This window comes from Dryobates pubescens, chromosome 31 (assembly GCF_014839835.1).
Source record: "Dryobates pubescens isolate bDryPub1 chromosome 31, bDryPub1.pri, whole genome shotgun sequence".
NCBI lineage: Eukaryota > Metazoa > Chordata > Aves > Piciformes > Picidae > Dryobates > Dryobates pubescens.
This window is the reverse complement of record NC_071642.1, coordinates 9,577,839-9,595,210: the sequence shown is the minus strand read 5'-3', so window position 1 is coordinate 9,595,210 and position 17,372 is coordinate 9,577,839. Positions and strand designations below refer to the sequence as shown.

The 17,372-nt window shown below is 62.9% G+C and overlaps 2 protein-coding genes across 3 annotated transcripts; both read right to left on the bottom strand.

Annotated features, from left to right (window-relative positions):
- Positions 1 to 626: 626 nt before the first annotated feature.
- On the bottom strand, positions 627 to 6,605 carry LOC104305992 (cytosolic purine 5'-nucleotidase-like). 2 transcript variants are annotated; one of them, XM_054174813.1, is made up of 18 exons: positions 6,525 to 6,605; positions 4,331 to 4,404; positions 4,125 to 4,242; positions 3,955 to 4,050; positions 3,782 to 3,873; positions 3,601 to 3,658; positions 3,392 to 3,485; positions 3,224 to 3,277; positions 3,032 to 3,115; positions 2,863 to 2,904; positions 2,687 to 2,779; positions 2,513 to 2,579; positions 2,256 to 2,426; positions 2,022 to 2,073; positions 1,873 to 1,933; positions 1,610 to 1,786; positions 1,401 to 1,502; positions 627 to 1,312 (listed from the first exon to the last, which is right to left on the bottom strand). In XM_054174813.1, exons 2-18 carry the CDS (start codon positions 4,377 to 4,379, stop codon positions 1,256 to 1,258), a joined length of 1,467 nt encoding a protein of 488 aa, XP_054030788.1. In that variant the 5' UTR covers positions 4,380 to 4,404; positions 6,525 to 6,605; the 3' UTR covers positions 627 to 1,255. The 2 variants fall into 2 exon arrangements, with proteins under 2 accessions (XP_054030788.1, XP_054030787.1); XM_054174812.1 differs by lacking the exon at positions 6,525 to 6,605 and adding an exon at positions 4,824 to 4,922.
- SLC20A1 (solute carrier family 20 member 1) lies at positions 6,519 to 14,420 on the bottom strand. Its single transcript, XM_054174811.1, has 11 exons — positions 14,297 to 14,420; positions 13,674 to 14,142; positions 13,439 to 13,579; positions 13,268 to 13,353; positions 11,763 to 11,859; positions 10,164 to 10,283; positions 8,408 to 8,656; positions 7,777 to 8,320; positions 7,489 to 7,674; positions 7,102 to 7,186; positions 6,519 to 6,680 (listed from the first exon to the last, which is right to left on the bottom strand). The coding sequence occupies exons 2-11, from the start codon at positions 13,984 to 13,986 to the stop codon at positions 6,519 to 6,521; spliced, it is 1,983 nt and encodes a 660-aa protein (XP_054030786.1). The 5' UTR covers positions 13,987 to 14,142; positions 14,297 to 14,420.
- Positions 14,421 to 17,372: the final 2,952 nt, after the last annotated feature.

Below are 17,372 nucleotides of genomic sequence, written 5' to 3'. Positions count from 1 at the left end.
AGCAACGTTTTAAATACATCCAACCTTGCGGGAGTGCAGCCTGGTGAGGTGTGCGAGGGCCAGGGCCGTGTCCCCTGGGCTGCCCCTGCCCTGCCGGTGACGCCTGCCCCAATTTCCCTGCGGCAGCCTGCTGCCAGGCAGACTCTGCTGCTCCAGGTGCCTCCTGCTGCTCTGCAAGTGATGTCCCGAGGGATCTGCTCCTGGACAGCACCTGGATGGTCCCTGCTGAGGGGCACCCATGGCCCTGCTGGCCTGAGTTGTGTGTGGTAGTGCTAGCTGTGCCAGGCTGGCAAAGGGCTGAGGGGCTGGGGTACCTGCAGGGCATGGCCCCTGAGGAGAATAAAGGTGACACAGCAAGAGGTGCTTTGGGTACAGCTGGGGGTCCAGGATGGGCTGGCTGAGCCCTGTTAGTGTGGTTAGGAGCCCTTCAGCAGCATGCCCTCCCCACAGGCTGGCCTGGTACCCACAGCTGGTGCTGGGCCAGCAGCTGGGGCCTGGCAGTTCCCTGGTAGTGAGGAGACCAGGGTAGAGAACCCCATTGGCACCTTCCAGTCCTCAGCACCACACCACACCTGTCCTTATCCACCCTTTTGCCTCCTGACACAGCCACCACCAGTGTTGGTTCAGACTCTTTATTGAGAACCCTGGCTGCTGGAAGGAGCCTTGGAGCAGGCTCTGGGGGTCCTGTCAAACCCAGCCCTCTCCCAGGGGGTGCAGGACAGTACCAGTGTGGCTGAGGATCAGGAACTTATTCCCACCCCCAAGTTTTCCTTTAGCTAATGTTGTGTAGCTGCAGGCCAGGAGCTGGAGACTCTTATAAATAGAAAAGGGCAGAAAAGAGAAGAGAGGCACAGCAGCTGCCACCTGTACCCAAGCAGCACCCACCCAGCAGCAGTGCATAAGGCTGAGGCACCCAGGCTGGAGGGGCAGGAGCTGCTGAGCCCAGAGGGTCCTGCAATAACTGGAGCATGGCACTACCACCTTGTCCTGACAGTGGGCAGCACCAGGCTGGCATCGAGTTGGCTGGGGACTCTGAATGAACATGGGGGCACTGGGCAGCCCGTGGGCCCTTCTGCCACCACAGCACAAGGAGAGGCAGGGCACAGGGCTTGGGCCAGGGCCACCAACCTTCCCCTGCCCATGGGAGATGGTGGCTTCAGTCTGTCAGCTAGCAGTACAAGAGGTCCAGGGCCACCAAATGCCCTCCCAGGGCCTGGCACCTGGCAGCTCACCAGCCATTGGTACTGGGGTGGGTTCAGGCTTCTCCATCATCCTCCTCCTCCCCATTGGAGTCCTGGGGGCCCCCAGCGACCTGAGACAGGGGTGAGCAACTCAGTGGGCACAGGGGTTGGTGCTGGCATGCCCATGGCCAGCAGGTGTTTCTGCCCCATGTCACCCACCTGCTGGCCTGGGTGGCCATGCTGTGCCAGCAAGGATGCCAGGCCTGTGCCCATCTCCCCCGTGTCCGGGCGGCTGTGCTCCACCGTCGACTCGTGAGCCATCTGCGGCAGGGAGGAGGCTCAGAGCGGGGCTGGCAGCGAGGCTGGGTGCTCACCGAGCCCTCAGGCAGGGAAACTGAGGCATGGGAGTGGGGGCAGGAGCTTCCTACCAGGACAGGGGGGGCCCGGAAGAGGTAGCTGAAGGGGTAGTAGAGGAAGTTGAGGAAGGAGGCGGCGTAGAGGTCCGCATAGCGCATCAGCTGGCTGGCAAAGAGAGTCTGGCGCGAGCCGCAGCGGAACAGGCTGCCCATCTTGCCATAGCACATGTCCATCTCGTGGGTCACTTTCTGTGGGCACAGCAGCAGGCTCAGGGCTCCCTGCTGGGAGACAGCTGAGCTGTGTGAGCCGGGACAGTGCCCCCCCCGGCCACCACCTGGATCTGACGCTTGATGGAGCTGATGTCTGGCCGCTCGCTGCTGCCGCTGTCCAAGTGCCTGGAGAGGGAGAGACACGGCCGGGGGCTCTCCTAGAGGGTCCTCCCTAGGTGCCCACAGCACCTCTGCCCGCCCTGTGCCCACTCACTGGTACAGCTCTGCCAGGACGAGGTCCAGGCTCCGCAGCTCCTCAAACAGCTCTGCAAGGGCAATGGGGCTGGCTCAATGTCGGCAACATCCCCACTGCCCTGCACGACCAACAGGGCTGGTGGGGTAAGGCCCACCGGGGGCCAGTTCTGCCATCGATGTGGGCAGCAGGCCCCGTGCCCCCTCCCCAAGCTGGGTTGGGCAAGGTCCTTGTCCCCAGCAGGGCTCTGCTCACCGCTCTTCTCCGTCCAGACCTGCAGCTCGTGGGCCAGCTCGGGCACCACCAGGAAGGTTCTCCAGCCCTGCCGCTTCTTGGACTTGAGGATGTCCCCGAAGATGTGGTCCCCCATGTAGAGGATGTCTTTGCCCTTCACCCCCAACAGGTCGCATACCACATCCGAGGAGCCTGTGACAGGCCGAGGTCAGGGGGTGACCCTGTGGGCACGTGCCCATGTGCCCCATGGCACCTGTGGCACCTGGCTGGGCACTCACCGCCGGAGTAGACGGCGCAGTGCTGGAGCGGCCCTGTGTAGGTCCCGATGCGCAGCTTCCCGGTGTCCTGCGGGGCAAGAGAGAGTGTCCACCCCCTGAGCCCCCCCTGCAGCAGCCCCTGCAGTACCCAGGCAGTGCCCATCACCCTGAGTGGCCCCATGTTGGGGTGCCTACCGTGTTGACTTGGCGCAGGACGGTGCCCTCGGCGAAGAAGAGCGGCTTGCGGGTGTCCACCACGATGAGGTCGAAGTAGGAGCGCCAGGGGCGCTGCAGTGCCAGGTGTTGGGGTGGAGGGGGTCAGTGAGGGGCTGACAATGGCACCCTGCAACCCCCCACGAGGTCAGACTCACCTTGTCCCCATTGCTGCAGTCAAACAGGTAGGACATGATGGCCTGCAAGGACACCCAGCGTCTCCACCACTGTCCCAAGGGTGGACAAAGCGCTGCCTTGTGCTTTGCCCACCCCCAAGGGCAGGCTGGGCCTGGCACGGGCAAGGGGACAGGGCCGCTCCCTCCTCACGTGGGTGTAGTCGTAGTCACTGTTGGTGGCCAGGAAAACCTTTCCCACCTCCTTCATGCGGCTCAGCAGCAGTGGCACCCGAGGCTGGCATGGGGCAAAGCAGCACCGTGGGGATTGGGGGTGGCCACAGGCCTCCAGCTGAGGGGTTTGGGGTCTGAGGGCTGTCCCTAGCGTCCCCTGGCCAACACTTACATCCTTCACCACATACTTCTCCAGGTTCTCCAGCGTCTTCTCCTTCAGGCAGCCCTGTAGAGAGGGTGGCTGTAGCTGGGTGGGGGGCAGGACATTCCCAGCCCTCTCAGCATTCCCCCTCCCCTGACCGTGGCAGCCCCCTCCCTAGCCCCTACCCCCCAGGCTCACCGAGAGGTGCACGTGGTCCATGGCCTCACGCACGTCCTGGAACATGCTCCGGAAGGACATGAAGAGGTTCCCGTGCTTGTAGCCAGTGTCACAGCTGCAAGGGTCAGGTAAAGGGGAGGTGGGGTGAGGGGGAGGCCCTGCCAAGCAGAGACAGACAAGGACCCCCTGACCCACCCAGTCCAAACCCCCACCCCCCACCTCCCTCTTACTTGACATATCTGGAGCAGTTGGTGAAGAAGTCCACAAGGCAAGCGTAGAGGTAAGCCTCTGGTGGGGGGAGAGGCTGTGAGAGGGGGCAGGGGGCAGCATCACCCCAGGGTGGGGTGGAGGGAGGCAGGTGGTGGACACGGAGGGGTAGGTGGTGGGCAGCGGATGGGGGGAATGTCTCACCCGTGAGGTTGAAGAGGGTGTTGAGGATGTGGAAGCGCTTCATGTCGTCCCGCTGGATGAACTTGTTGGGGTAATAGTGGAGGATTTCGGCCCTAGGAAGGGAGCACAGAGCTGCACCCCACGCTGAGGACCTGCCCCACCCCCCCTGTGGGACCCTGAGGTCCCACACTCACCCCTTGAGGAAGCGGAAGCCGTGGGCGCAGACCAGCAGGTTCCCATGGGAGTCCACCTTCAGCAGGTTCCCATACAGGGCATCGAACACCAGCCCCCTGCGCCCCACACGCTGTCAATGCGGGGCAGGGTCCCGCTGACCCCCCCGCCCCCTGCAGCCGCGGGCACTTACCGGGTGGGGAAGGTGGGGTCGTATTTGTAGGCCAGGATCTCGGGGGGGTACCCGATGCAGACCAGGTGCTCCAGCAGCAGGCTGAAGGCCAACTCCTCATAGTCGGGGGACTTGTACACTGCAGGGGGCAGGGCAGGGCTGTGGGCAGGGGCTGGGAGGGTATCGCCGCCCCCCGCCCTGCCTCCAGCCCCCTCCCAGCAACGCACTGGCCAAGGTGTAGTCCATGTCAAAGCCGAAGCATTTGATCTTCTCCATCGCCAGGCTCCGGTTCACAAAGATCCTGGGAGTGACCGGGAGGGATTAGGGCTGGAGAGTGCCCAGGGATTGAGGAGGGGAGGGGGAATGTCCCCACGTCCCCCATCCCTGGCCAGGGGGCTGTGGGGGAGCTATGAACCCGCCCTGGCCCAGGGGCCCCACAGAGAGTTACTGGAGCAGAAAAATGGGCTCTGGAGCGGCGGTGGAGCCGGGAAGGCAGGGAAGGGGGTGCAGGGCGGCGGATGCTGAGCCCCTCTTTTGGCCTGCCGCACCCCAGGCGCGTCTCCGGGAGGGACCCCTGCCCCCGCCTGCCACTCCCCGAGGGTCCTCCCCAGTGCCTGCACCCCTGGGGTGGTCCCGCTGAGTCCTGCCCTTCTCCAAAGTGCCCTCCCTAAACCCCGTTCCCCGCAGACCCAGGGTCCCCTCAGCCCGCTCCAGTCCCACCGGTGCTGGCAGTCCCTCCGCAGCGCCCCTGAGTCGCCCGGACCCGGGGTCGCCGTCGGGCCGCGCTGCCCCTCGCTGCCCATCGCCGCCGCCTCCGGCCACCGCCTCCAGGCGCCGCCGCTTTAACGAAGCCCCGCGGGACCGCCCCGATCCGGCCCCCGACACCGGCCCGCCCCCCACGGGCGCAGAAGCGGGGCTGGGACCCGGGCGAGTTCCAGGTGGTGACCCCGGGAGTGAGGCAGCGAGTCCCTGCCGGCCTCCCCCCCACCCCCAAATGGGGCAGTGCGCCCCGAAACGGGGGACAGCCGCCGACGTGCCCCCCAGACAGGACGACGACCCCTCCTCGTGCCATCCCCCGGCAGCCCCCTCCTCGCCCTCCCAGGGCCCCGGTTCGGCCCCAGCGCCGGGGCCGCTATTTGCCCAGCGGGGCCGCGGGCAGCGACCGGCGGCGAATCATTAACCGAGGTCAAGGACTGGCCCCGACAGGCGTCCGGGGGCGGGAGCTGGGGGGGGCTGTCCAGTGCCAGGGGCCAACCCGGGCACTCACACCGCGGGACGGGGACAGGAGGGGGCACCCACAGCTCGTGGGACACAGCCCGGTCCCCGAGGGAAAGGTCCCCATCCCCGTGGGACAGCAACGCTGTCACCACCACACTGGTGCCCCGGGAACCCATCGACAGCCCCGTGGGGCCCTTCCCCACCCCCTTGGGACTCAGCCCTTGGCTCAGCCCCATGGCCTTGTCACCATCCCCAGCCCACTGAGTCACATCCCCACACAGCTCCATCGGGCATATTGTAGAGCCCACGGGGCTCCTCTCTCTCTGAGCTCAACCCCCCAAGGAAGCCCAGGCTGCCCCCCACCCAGCCCCATGCCAGTCCCTGGTGCCACTGCAATCATCCACAGGTCTTGCAACACGCCCGTGCCCACTCGCTGACATGGGCACCCATGCCTGGCCTTGACCAGGGCTGGTCCACCTCCCCCAGGCCAGGAGGGAGCAGCAGCAGCTAGGAGCTTGCTGAGAGGGCCAGGAGCTGTCCCCCAGCTGTGAGGCCCTGATATCCTTCCCCCCCCCCCGCAGGGCTGGGGTGCACCCTGGGACACGTGGGGCTCTTATCAGCCACACCAGCCCCAGCTCCCTCCCAGGGCGTGGGTCCAAGGAAGAACAGGGCAGAGGTCATGAGGCCACATGTGACAGGGGACTGCGGTCAGGGCCCCCCCAGCAGCACTGGAGTACAAAGGAAATCTTTATTGAGTCCGAGGTAGCAGCAGTGAGGGAGCTGGGGCTGCCTCCCAGGCCCCCCAAGCAGGATGGTTGGGCAGCATCTGATGTCTAACACCACTACAGCAATGGAGGCAAAGCTGAACACAGCACAGCCCACGCCAGGGGGTGGTACCCCCCAGCCTGGGCACAGCCCAGCCTCTCAGGCCTTACCCACGGAGCAATCACTGCCAGAGGATGTTAATTAGTCATTAAAAGTAAGTGGCCTCCCAGAACTGCTAATCTAAAGCTACAGCGCAGCAGGGGAGTCACCCCGAGGGGCAGCAGGGGGCACAGCCTCAGGCCTGCACCCACCCCCCCGGGGGCTTGGCGCCAAGACAATTAGATTAAAAAACAAAAGTTCAGTGACAAAACCAAAGAGCTGAGGCCCCCCCGGGGGGGGGGGCAGCAGGAGCAGCAGCAGCCCCCCCCCCCCTCACACCTTCAGGATGGCAAACTTGAAGAGAGCCATGATGGCAGCGCTGATGAGCCCCGAGATGGGCACCGTCACGAACCAGGCCATGAAGATGTTGCGGAACAGGCGCCAGTCCACCGCCTTCCGGGAGCGCAGCCAGCCCACAGACACCACCGAGCCCACCTGCCCCAGGCACCAGGCTCAGCGCCGCGGCAGGATGGGCACCTGCCCCACAGCCCCCACAGCCCTCCCCAGGGGCAGCCTCAGCTGCAGGGCCGAGGGTCTTCAGTTCCGGCCCTTGGGGCCCCCCAGCAGAGCAGAGCTGCCGGCCCCAGAGCATTGATGGGGACCAGGCATTCCCATGGCCGTTTGACAGAGCCCAGGGGTCCATCAAAAGGGGTTTTGTTCTCCCATCACCTCCTCAAGTGCCCTCCCAGGCCTGGGCAGCCACTGCCACCCCGCATTGAGATGCAAGTGGCAGAGCTGGGAGCTGAAGGGCAGCCAGCAGCCTACTTAGGGACCTCCCACACAGCTCAGCCTCAAAAGCAGCAGGATCTGGGGGAAGCTGAGCTGGCAGCAGTCCCCTCCTGCCACCCCCACTCACCTTGCAGTGGGTTGTACTGATGGGGAGGCCAACGTTGGAGGCAATCACCACAGTCACGGCAGACGCCAGCTCAATGCTGAAGCCACTGCAGAGACAAAGCTCTTGAGAAGCTGGGCGCCAGCCCCCTTGCACTGCCTGGCACAGCAGGCACAGCCCCAGCCAGCCCAGGGCCTGCTCTCCCCAGGCAGACCCTGCACAGAGGGCTCAGCTCCTCACTTGACACCCAGCAGTCCCAGAATGACCCCAGCGGGGACGCAGAGAAGTGTTATGGGCCCACATGCACCCAAGTGACACAACCTGAGCAATGAGAGCCGCAGGGGAGCAGAGAGGGAGGCTCCAGGAACAGGATGCAGCTCTAGGACTGCCTGAGGCACCCCTAGCCCTTACCTGGACGGTGTGATGGGGGTCAGGTCCTTCCCCATGGTCTGGATGACTCTCCTGCCCCAGACCCACAAGCCGATGCAAATCCCTGCCCCTCCATAAAGCAGCAGCCAGATGGGAGTTGCCACCTTGGTAGCCACATCGCCCGTCTGATAGACCAGGTAGAGGGCAACCAGAGGCCCTATGGCATTGCTGGAAGAGAAAGGAGAGCTGGGCTAGAGGGCCGGAGGCTCTGGGCAAGGCAGGCACCAGCCCCAGGCAGCAGTCCCACAGCTCCTGCTGACCCAAACTCACCTGACATCGTTGCCACCGTGAGCGAAGGAGCCAAAGCAGGCGGTGAGGATCTGCAGGAACTGGAAGAGGAGGGACACCTCAGGCTTGTCCTGCTCGTGCCACTCTTCCAGGGAGCCACTGCTGCCCTTGTGCTCGCTGCTGCCCATCTCGGCCTGGGCGGCGCTCAGGTCCAGCTCGGCGGCCGGCGGCGCGTCGGCCACGGCGTTGCAGTAGCTGGTGTAGCTGTCCATGCGCAGCCTCTTCCTGCCGTCTGCCGCAGGCCAGGGCGCCTTCTCGCCCTCTTCCCCCTCCCTGGCACGCAGGGAGTCCAGGGGCATGCCACAAATGGCCATGGTGTAGGAGGTGTAGCTGTTGTTGCGCCGCAGGGGCTTGTCCCCGGAGTCCCCCATGCAGTCGCCCATCTTGGCCAGGTGCAGCTTGTGCAGCAGCTCCTTGTAGAGCCCTGAGTCCTTGTGCACGGTGTGGTACTGCCCGCTGGAGCTCAGCTGCTGCCCCACCGCCGGGTGGAACTGCACCAGGCTGCCGTTGGGCAGCCGCACGCCTCCTGCCAACACACGGCACCGCCTCAGCGCCCAGCCGGCACCCAGGGCAAGGGGGACACCCACCCCAGGCCCCCCGGCCCCCGTCTCACCGCTGTCAATGCTGGTTTCCTTCAGGTCGAGACTGGGAAGCCTCTCCTGCTCCTGAGCCTCCTCCAGGTCTCCCAGGTTGAAGGAGACTGTTCTGTCCTCCACTGCTGCCCGCTGGGGCACAGCTGAGCCCACCTCAGCAGCAGGGCTCTTGGCATCACCCAGGGGCACCTTGGGCTCCTCATGGTCCTCCTTCAGGCCGATGTTCTTTTCCATCAAGGGGCTTTCAGAAGGACTTGATTTGATCTCTCCTGCCAAGGGAGGCAGCTGCCATCAAACCTCTTCCCACCACATCCCTCAACCACTCAGATTTATGGCACCTAAATAAAAATGTAACAGCTTCCACCTCAGCCTGAACTTTGGAGACTTGTTGGGCAGTCACACAACATCCAGGCACCGCAGCCAAACCATCACAGGCCACCTCATCTCCTATTTTTAGGCACCCCCCACCTACACAGGGTGTGGTGAGCACCATTATGGGGCTTTTATGCCTGCTCTGCCCAGGGCAGAGGTTGCTTCTTTGAACCATGTTTGTCCCATTCCCAGCAGCCATGGGATGATCTGGACCAGATTCTAGGCTGGTTGTGACCCTTGAAGCCAATGGGAAGCTGCCTGCAAGAGCCTAGCTCCCCTGCTAGCCCATCAGCTCCAGCTTGCTGAGAAGACTCAGCCACCTGGGCTCCCTTCCAGCACCCACGGGTGGGTGATAAACCCAAACAGGAGCTGGTCTCCACCTTCCAAGGGCTGCCTGGTTTCCTGTCCCACTAGAAGAGCCCCAGTGGCACCAAATTCTGGAAGCTGAGGCTGTCATTCCTCCTCTACCAGAAAAAAACATGTTTTCTCCAGGTGAAAACATGAGGTCAGTCCCTTCAGACAACAACACAAGCCACCTCCTTGGCACACACACTGCGAGAGGCAGGCCGTGGCATCCAGCCCCTGCAGAGCTGCCCTTGCACCACCGGCACCTTCCCCAGGCAGGAGCCTGCCTCGCAGGCAGGAGTTAAGCTGGAGCTGGAACAGCTGGAAGAGTGTCAAGGGCAGCCATAAAGCTGTTAGTCACACCCCAATTACACCAGTCTGACAAGGACACTGGTGATTCCTCATCTCCAGTTCCTTTAAGTGCCCCAGACTGCACCACAATTTCTATGCAAGCCCACACACAGCTCCAGGGAGGCTGCCTGCGCTCCTCAGGAGGCACCACTCGGGAGCTGCTCTTTTGGATGGCTTTCAGGAGGGTTTTTGTGTGTGTTGTGTGCCACAGGAAAAGGATTTCATCAGCTTACAGAGCTTTCAACTTGTGATCTGCATCTGCCAGGCCAAAGATTGATCAGCAGGTATGCAGAGGATTAAAGGTTACCCTGGTTAACAGGCAGGTTGTCTCCTGCCTCCTCTTCCTCTCTGTTAAACACTGAAGTCAGGCTGGTCAGTGCTGCCTGCTGGCCTGTGCAGGTCAAGGAGAGATCACTCTGTTCAGAAACAGCTGCCAGGCAGCTTGGCAGCACTGCAGCACCCCGGGAGTGCATTTCAGAGTCCAAGGGACCAGCTGAGTGGTGCTGCTGCAGGTTAGGAGTACACAGGGACCAGCTCCACGAGATGTGCCTCAGTGACTCAGGGTTTGCAGAGCAGCTTAAGCGATAACCCGGGCTGAGGATCCCTGCTAATAACAGCCCTGCAGCTAATGAGATCTCCTGCTAGGGAAAGAAGTTGGTGAGTGCAAGCCTGCCCTTCCCCAAGGACTGGAAAAGAGGAGCCACTTACTTTCAATTTTCTTCTTCATCCTTGGACATACAAAGAACCAGACGACGAGAGCACAGACAACAGCACTCCCAGCCGAAATGAGGAGGATACCCCACAGAGGAAGTTTGTCAAAGCCCAGCACTAGGAAATAAAACAAGGAATCCTTGAAGCCCTCCAGGCAAAAGCCTCCTGCACACACAGCTCGGCTCCTGCAGCAGCACAGGGACTCCATCACCTGCAGCATCCCTTCGCTAAGTCGCTCGTACAGGAGAAAGGCTCTCAGCAAGTCACCGCCGACCACACCAAACCCCCACGGGCTCCCCTCAGGTCACAGCCCCCCCCAGCAGAAGCTAATCTTGCACATGGGCAGACACTTTCCCCTCTGAGCAGGGACAGGAGGCTCCTCACAGCCCTCGTGGTGTCCTCACTTGCTGCAATGTCACAGAAAAAAAAAATCCCCTCCCAGCAGGGCTGCTGCAGCGCCACGGCCAGGGAGAGGACACAGCACCTGCCTGCTCTTGGGGAAGCAGCTTCTCCTGCCCCCTGAGTCCTTAAGCCCAAGTTCCAAGGCATCTGAGGTGTTACCTGACCTACTTAGAGGCATTCTCACGGGTTTTGTGTTTGACAGGCAGCAGCATCCCCTGCCTGGGCTATCAGCTGCTTCTGACCACTCGGCTCCTGCATCCTCTGCTGCAGGCAACAGCTTACTGCTCAGAAAGCAGCAACAGCAGCACTGCAGCCACACATCTGGCCCCTTGCTTATGCCAGCCCTGGCTTGCTGGAGTCTACAGACCTGAGAGTGGTTCAGAGCTCACCTAGCCCCACTGCAGCTGAGGACTTGACTCAAACACCAATCCACCGGGGGGGGGCACAAATGGATCTCAGAGCAGCACAACCCCAGTGTCCCCCACCCACAGCAGTACCACAACAACCCTGCCAAGAAGAGGGGAAGCTGACAACCCTCCAAACATTTTTCCAGCCACTGTTTACGGAGCAAGCACTGCCTGCCCTCACCCCACCTGCACCAACTCCTCCACAACAGGAAACCCAAACTCAGACCAAAAACAGCTCACACCGAGTCACCCTGTGCAGGGAGCTGCCAGCTCCCAGTCCTGCCTGTGACCTGTCCCCCTCCATAACAGCCACATAAGCTTTTCAAACCAAAGTACAACCCTCCTCTTTCTCAGGACAAGGTACCAGCTCTTCTTGCCAGGGATAATGAGCTTATTTCTTAGGGACAAGGTGAACCAGGAGGCACAGCCTCCAACATCTCTGCTCCCTGCCTCGCTACTGGCGGCCAGAGGAGTCTCTTTGGCAGCAGCCAGGTACGTGAGGCTTAGCACAGGTTAAGAGAAGGGAAGGGGAAGTTATCTGCCAATCCTGTGAAGTCTAGGGAGAAAGGTCTGGAGGGGTTTAGTTTGAGGAGGCCTCTTTGGCTGGGCAGCTACCTAGCCCAGAACTCAGCGCACGCTAGCCTGCAGCCTTCTGTAACGGGCACAGGCCAGCCGCCTTCTAGGAGATTTCAGCCCTGCAAAGCAAAAAAGGGGTAAATCATGCATTTAATGGAGGTTTTGGAAAGCACTGCAAAATTCAGGGTCAAGTGTTCTGAGGGCTACTTACAAGGTGCCCCAGTGTACATGATGGAGAAGAGGTTGATCCCCACGGTACAGGCGTAGAAGACAGGCAAGGCTCGCAAGCCGTTGGGAACGGGATCTGCCTGCAAAACAAGGAGCAGTGCTGCTGAAAGCCAGACACTGAGGGATGTGTGGCAGCTGAGGAGCAGCCAAGCAACAGCCCCTTCCAAAACCAGAGCTTCTGCTTTTCAGGCAGCCTCTGCACAAGCAGAGCTCAACAGCTTCTGGACCTGTCAGATCTCAGGCAGTGTGGGCAGAGCAGGTGGCAGAACACCTCGGATCTCCTGGGGACCCAAGGCACCCAAGCTGAGCGTGCCCAGGCTGGAGCATCTCATCTGCCCTTGCAGCCAGGGGCTGCCTGGCTGCTGAACCCTTCCCAAGGCTCCTCAGCCTGCAGCCCTGCCCAGCCTCCAGCTGCAGCAATGTTTTCTTTCAGCTCCCCAGGCACCTTCAGACAAAACCATGTGTCAGACAAAGCTTTCACCCCTCTCCAGCTGACTTGGATGGAAGCAAGAGTTCCATGACTCACAAAGCAGCTTACTTGACCACATACCTGCACAGAGAGGCCCTCACCCAAGCATCAGGAGCACTTAAATCTCTGCTGCTGCCCAGCAGCTGGGGTCTGGGGTGAGTGCAAAGGAAGGGAGCAGGACAGCAGCAGCAGGAAGCACGCTGGGGCCAGCCTGGTTACGCAAGCAGGGAGGCTGAGCTGGTTTAAAGGGCTGCCAGGTAGAAACCAGCAGTGATAAGATCTCAACATCTCCTGAACCAGAAACAATTAGAGAGAAGACCTAAAATAATCTAAAGTTAACCTCAACTATGCAGAAGGAACTGCTGGAGTTTCCCTGCCCAGCTGGGAACCCCTGCCTCAGGCACTCCAGGGTCATCAGCAGCATCTCACAGACAAGGCCTCTCCACTGCAAGCACCTTTTGGTGCCCAGGCTTTCCTCCTGGGCTTTCAGATGCTCCCAACAGTGTCCGTGGTGCCAGCCCAAGCACCTCTGGCTTTCCTTGGGGTCCCAGAAGGAAGGAAAGCACTGTTCCTCCAGCACCAGAGACAATTCTGGCCCTCTTGGGGCTTGCTGCTGGGCACTGCCTTCATCTGCAGCCCGAGACAAGAGAAGGTCCAGCCCTGCAGCAGGACTTTGGAAGAGCCTGGCAAGTAGCTCTGATCTTATCAGTTCTGGGTTCCTTCATTACTTGGAAGCTGCAACTGTCCTGCTGAGGCCAGACAGGACCCTCCTGACTCTGATGTTCTGAAGGAGGTGAAGTGATGCCGTCTGACCTCCCAGGCTCCACTTTGCAAAGCAACTACAGGTCTCATTTTCCTACCCCTTTAGCTCTTTCTGAAGGGGTTTGGAAGGCTCAGCCAAGTGTCAGCACAAAGATGGATGTGCCTGGAGAAGCTCTGGTGCACATAAGCCAAGCAACAGACAGCCAAGGAACACTCAAGAGTACCAAGGTGTCAGGAGGTGGGTGGGCAGCCCTTACCTTACGAAGGATGAACCTCTGGACAAGGAAGAACAGGATAGCAGACATGATGCCTGAAAGGAGGGGTGAGATGAACCAGGACAACACTAGGAGAGAAGAGGTACAGTCAGCACCCTGCTGCTGGAAGGGTGAGTCCATGGGGCACGTGGAGGTCACACAGGCTGGGCTTACCAATCTTCAGCAGCTCAGACCACTTGACACCTTCCTGCCCTTTGGCCACCAGCGAAAAGCCAATAGTTGCTCCAACGATGCAGTGGGTACCAGAAATGGGGAGCTTCAAGAATGAAGCCATCAGCTGCCACACGGCAGATCCTGGAGGAGGAGAAGGACAAGCTTGGTAAGAAAGCCATCACCAGGGTACCCTGGGACGTGCTGCCCCCACATTGTGACCCCCTCTGCTCCTCACCGAACATGGCACTGATCGATCCAGCCATCAGCTCTTGCGTGGAGTTGTACATCTCCACATCGATCAGCCCCTTCCGGATGGTCTCGCTGACTTTGGCTCCCAGCAGGACGGAGCCCACGGTCTCAAAGATGCTGGCTAAGATACAGGCCTGCCGGAGGGTCACCACCCCCGAGCCCACCGCCGTGCCGAAGGAGTTGGCCACATCGTTGGCGCCGACGGAGAAGGCCAGGACGAAGGCAATGATGAAACCCAGGACCAGCATCCAGAGGAAGCCCGCCATGGGCGCGGGGGGCACCGCGGGGGTCGGGTCCATGGTGCGGTGCGAGGTATTAATAAATTAGGTACAAAATTAAATAGGGGGTCGGGGGGGATCGCTATAGGGCACGAGGGAGCTCCGCCGTCCTACGACCCCGCTGGCCGCAGGGGCTGGAGGCAGGGTACCGCGACATGGCCTGCGCCGCTCTTCATCCTGCGGGAGAGACGCGGGGCTCAGCGGGAGGCGAGCGGAACCGGGGAACGGCCCTTCCCGCGCGCCGGTAACGGCCGCTCCCGCGCGCGCCGCCGCCATCACCCCCGCCCTCTCCCACCGCCATGTGCCCACCCCACCCCACGCTGCCGCTCACCGGCAGGGCTGGGCCGGGAAGCGCCGAGAAGCTCTCGGAACCGCCCGCTGCTTAGCCGCTGCCCACTCCGCCGCGCCACCACCTCCGACTAGCGGCACCGCCGCCGCCGCCCGCGCCCTTTAACCGCGCCCCCGCCACACGTGACCCGCGCCACGCCCCGCCCGCTGACGCGCGGCGACATTGGCGCCGCCCATTGGTCCGTTTGCCGCAGGGGCGGGGTCAGGCCGCCCCGCCATTGGCCAGCGCCCTGCACCCAGCCCAGCTCCCCGCCCTCCAGCGCCGCGCCCCCGCGCGGGTAGCGCAGCCCGGCCGGGCACCACGTGCGGGCCGCGCTCGGCCCTGTCCGGCTCGGCCCGGCCCGCTTCGGCCCGGCCCGGCCCGGCTCGGCTCTGCTCTGCTCTGCTCTGCTCTGCTGCGCTCGGCCCGGCCCGGCCCGCCTCGGCCCGGCCCGGCTCGGCTCGGCTCGGCTCGGCTCGGCTCGGCCCGGCCCGGCTCTGCTCGGCTCTGCTCTGCTGCGCTCGGCCCGGCCCGGCCCGGCCCGCCTCGGCTCGGCTCGGCCCGCCTCGGCTCAGCACGGCTCAGCACAGCACGGCGCGGCCTGTCCTGGTTCAGCTCAGCTCAGCCCACGGCGAGTGTGGGCTCAGCCTTTGGCTCAGCCCGGCGCGGCGATGGACGCGGCAGGGCCAGACGTGACCTGATGCACTGGTGCTGCATCAGCTTCAGCGCAGCCGGCGCGGGCGTGGCCTGGCACGGCCCGGCACGGGTGGGCTCAGCTCTGACTGTGTGGCACAGTGTAGTGTGGGTGCGAGCTCAGCTGTGGCATGGCCTGGCATGGGTGCGTGCTCAGCTTGGTTCCAGCAAGGTCTGCTCCAGGTTCCTGTGGGCCTGGCACATGTCTGGCATGGTCTGGCACAGTTCGGCTCTGACAGCAATGGTACCGCAGCAAGTAGCGGGGCACCGCGCTGCAGACCACCAGCCTGGCATCGCAACAAGACTCAGGGCTGCTCCAGGCTCTGAGCTGGCATCACACAGGCCTTGTGCTGGGACCATCTGCAGCCAACACCCTACAGCAGCACCGCCCTGGGGGACGCCCACCTTGCCCTGGCAAAGGACTGAAACTAGTTCCCCCTAGGACTCACCATGGCACCAGCACCCGTGGCCTAGGGGGTCTTGGGGGCTTCTGGGCAGTTTGTGGATCCCCAAACCCTCCCAGCCTGGGTGTCACAGCCAGGGTCACCCCATGCATGAGGGGCACACGTGCCCAAGGGTCAGGTGCTGGTGCCTGTCCCGCCTCTGGTGGGTGCCCGTTGCCCAGCAGGAAGCACGGCTCAGTGGGCACAGCCACGGCATCCTGGCTGTGGAGCAGCAGGTCAGCCCTGCCCAGGCAGCTTCAACATCCGGCCAGGGCTGTGTCCTTGCACAGGGCAGCAGCTCAGCGCTGGCTGGCACTGGTCTGTCACAGGCCAGTGCACTGTGGGGCCACTGGTGACATGGGCCTGTGGGTGGCACCCAGCAGGGGGTCAGAGGCCACGGTGCCCCGGCCCTGCTGGCCCCACATCACCAGGCCAGAGTCCATACTGTGTCCCCATGGACCCTTGTGGCCCCAGCCACGTGTGGCCCTGGGCGTGCAGAGCTGTGGCATGGGCCTGGGAGGCAAGGGATGCATGAGCCTGAAGCCTGGGGTACCCTCACCCCCCCAGCATCCTGAGGGTGCCCCTGGCTCCTGTCCCCCACAGCATCCCAAAAGCTGGGAAGGGACCCCAGGTGCAGCCTGCAGTGCTGTGGGGCAGAGGTGCCTTGGGGTGCAGCATTGGGCAGAAGGGGTGCAGCACTGGATGCTGTGGGTGCAGCACTGAGCACTGTGGGGTGCAGCTCTGGGCACACAGGGGGCAGTGCCAAGGATGTGCTGTGGAAGGAGGCAGGGCCAGGGCTTTTCTGAGACAGCTCCAGGTGGCTGTGGGTGCCCAGCAGGGGCAGTGAGGAGTGCTGGGTGGCAGGGGAGGTGTTTGTGGGTGTGCCAAGAATGGTCAGGCTATAGGGAAGAATTTCCTGAGGCCTGGAGAGAGCAAAACATCTCCCCTGGCATCAGAAGAGAGCAGAGCAGAGCCCTGGGCACCATGGCCAAGCTGAAGAGCAGTGGGCAGCAGTGGCCAAAGGGCAAATCCTTCCGCAGCAGCCTGCTGGCATTCTCCAGGCTGGTGACTGATGGTGTGCAGCAGTGGGTGCTGTGTGGGTGGGCAGTGGGTGGGCAGCAGTGGGTGCTGTGTGGGTGGGCAGTGGGTGGGCAGTGGGTGGGCAGCAGTGGGTGCTGTGTGGGTGGGCAGTGGGTGGGCAGCAGTGGGTGCTGTGTGGGTGGGCAGTGGGTGTGCAGCAGTGGGTGCTGTGTGGGTGGGCAGTGGGTGGGCAGCAGTGGGTGCTGTGTGGGTGGGCAGTGGGTGGGCAGCAGTGGGTGCTGTGTGGGTGGGCAGCGGGTGGGCAGCAGTGGGTGCTGTGTGGGTGAGCAGTGGGTGGGCAGCAGTGGGTGCTGTGTGGGTGGGCAGTGGGTGGGCAGTGGGTGGGCAGCAGTGGGTGCTGTGTGGGTGAGCAGTGGGTGGGCAGCAGTGGGTGCTGTGTGGGTGGGCAGTGGGTGTGCAGCAGTGGGTGCTGTGTGGGTGGGCAGTGGGTGGGCAGCAGTGGGTGCTGTGTGGGTGGGCAGTGGGTGGGCAGCAGTGGGTGCTGTGTGGGTGGGCAGTGGGTGGGCAGTGGGTGGGCAGCAGTGGGTGCTGTGTGGGTGGGCAGTGGGTGGGCAGTGGGTGGGCAGCAGTGGGTGCTCTCTGCCACCACTGCACACTGGCAGCCACAAGACCATGGTGGCCCAGCTGGAGCAGCATGGTTGGGGCAGCACGGTTGGGGCAGTGGGCAGTGGGGCAGACTGCAGGCTGGAGGGTTGGTGCCATCCAGCTGGGCTGAGAGGGATCCTGTGATGTCTTGCAGAGCTCTGCCAACATCTGAGGGGAGGGAATGAAGAAGAGGGAGACAGACCCTGCTTGGTTCTTCCCACAAGTGGACCAGGAGGCACCAGGCACCAGTTCAAACC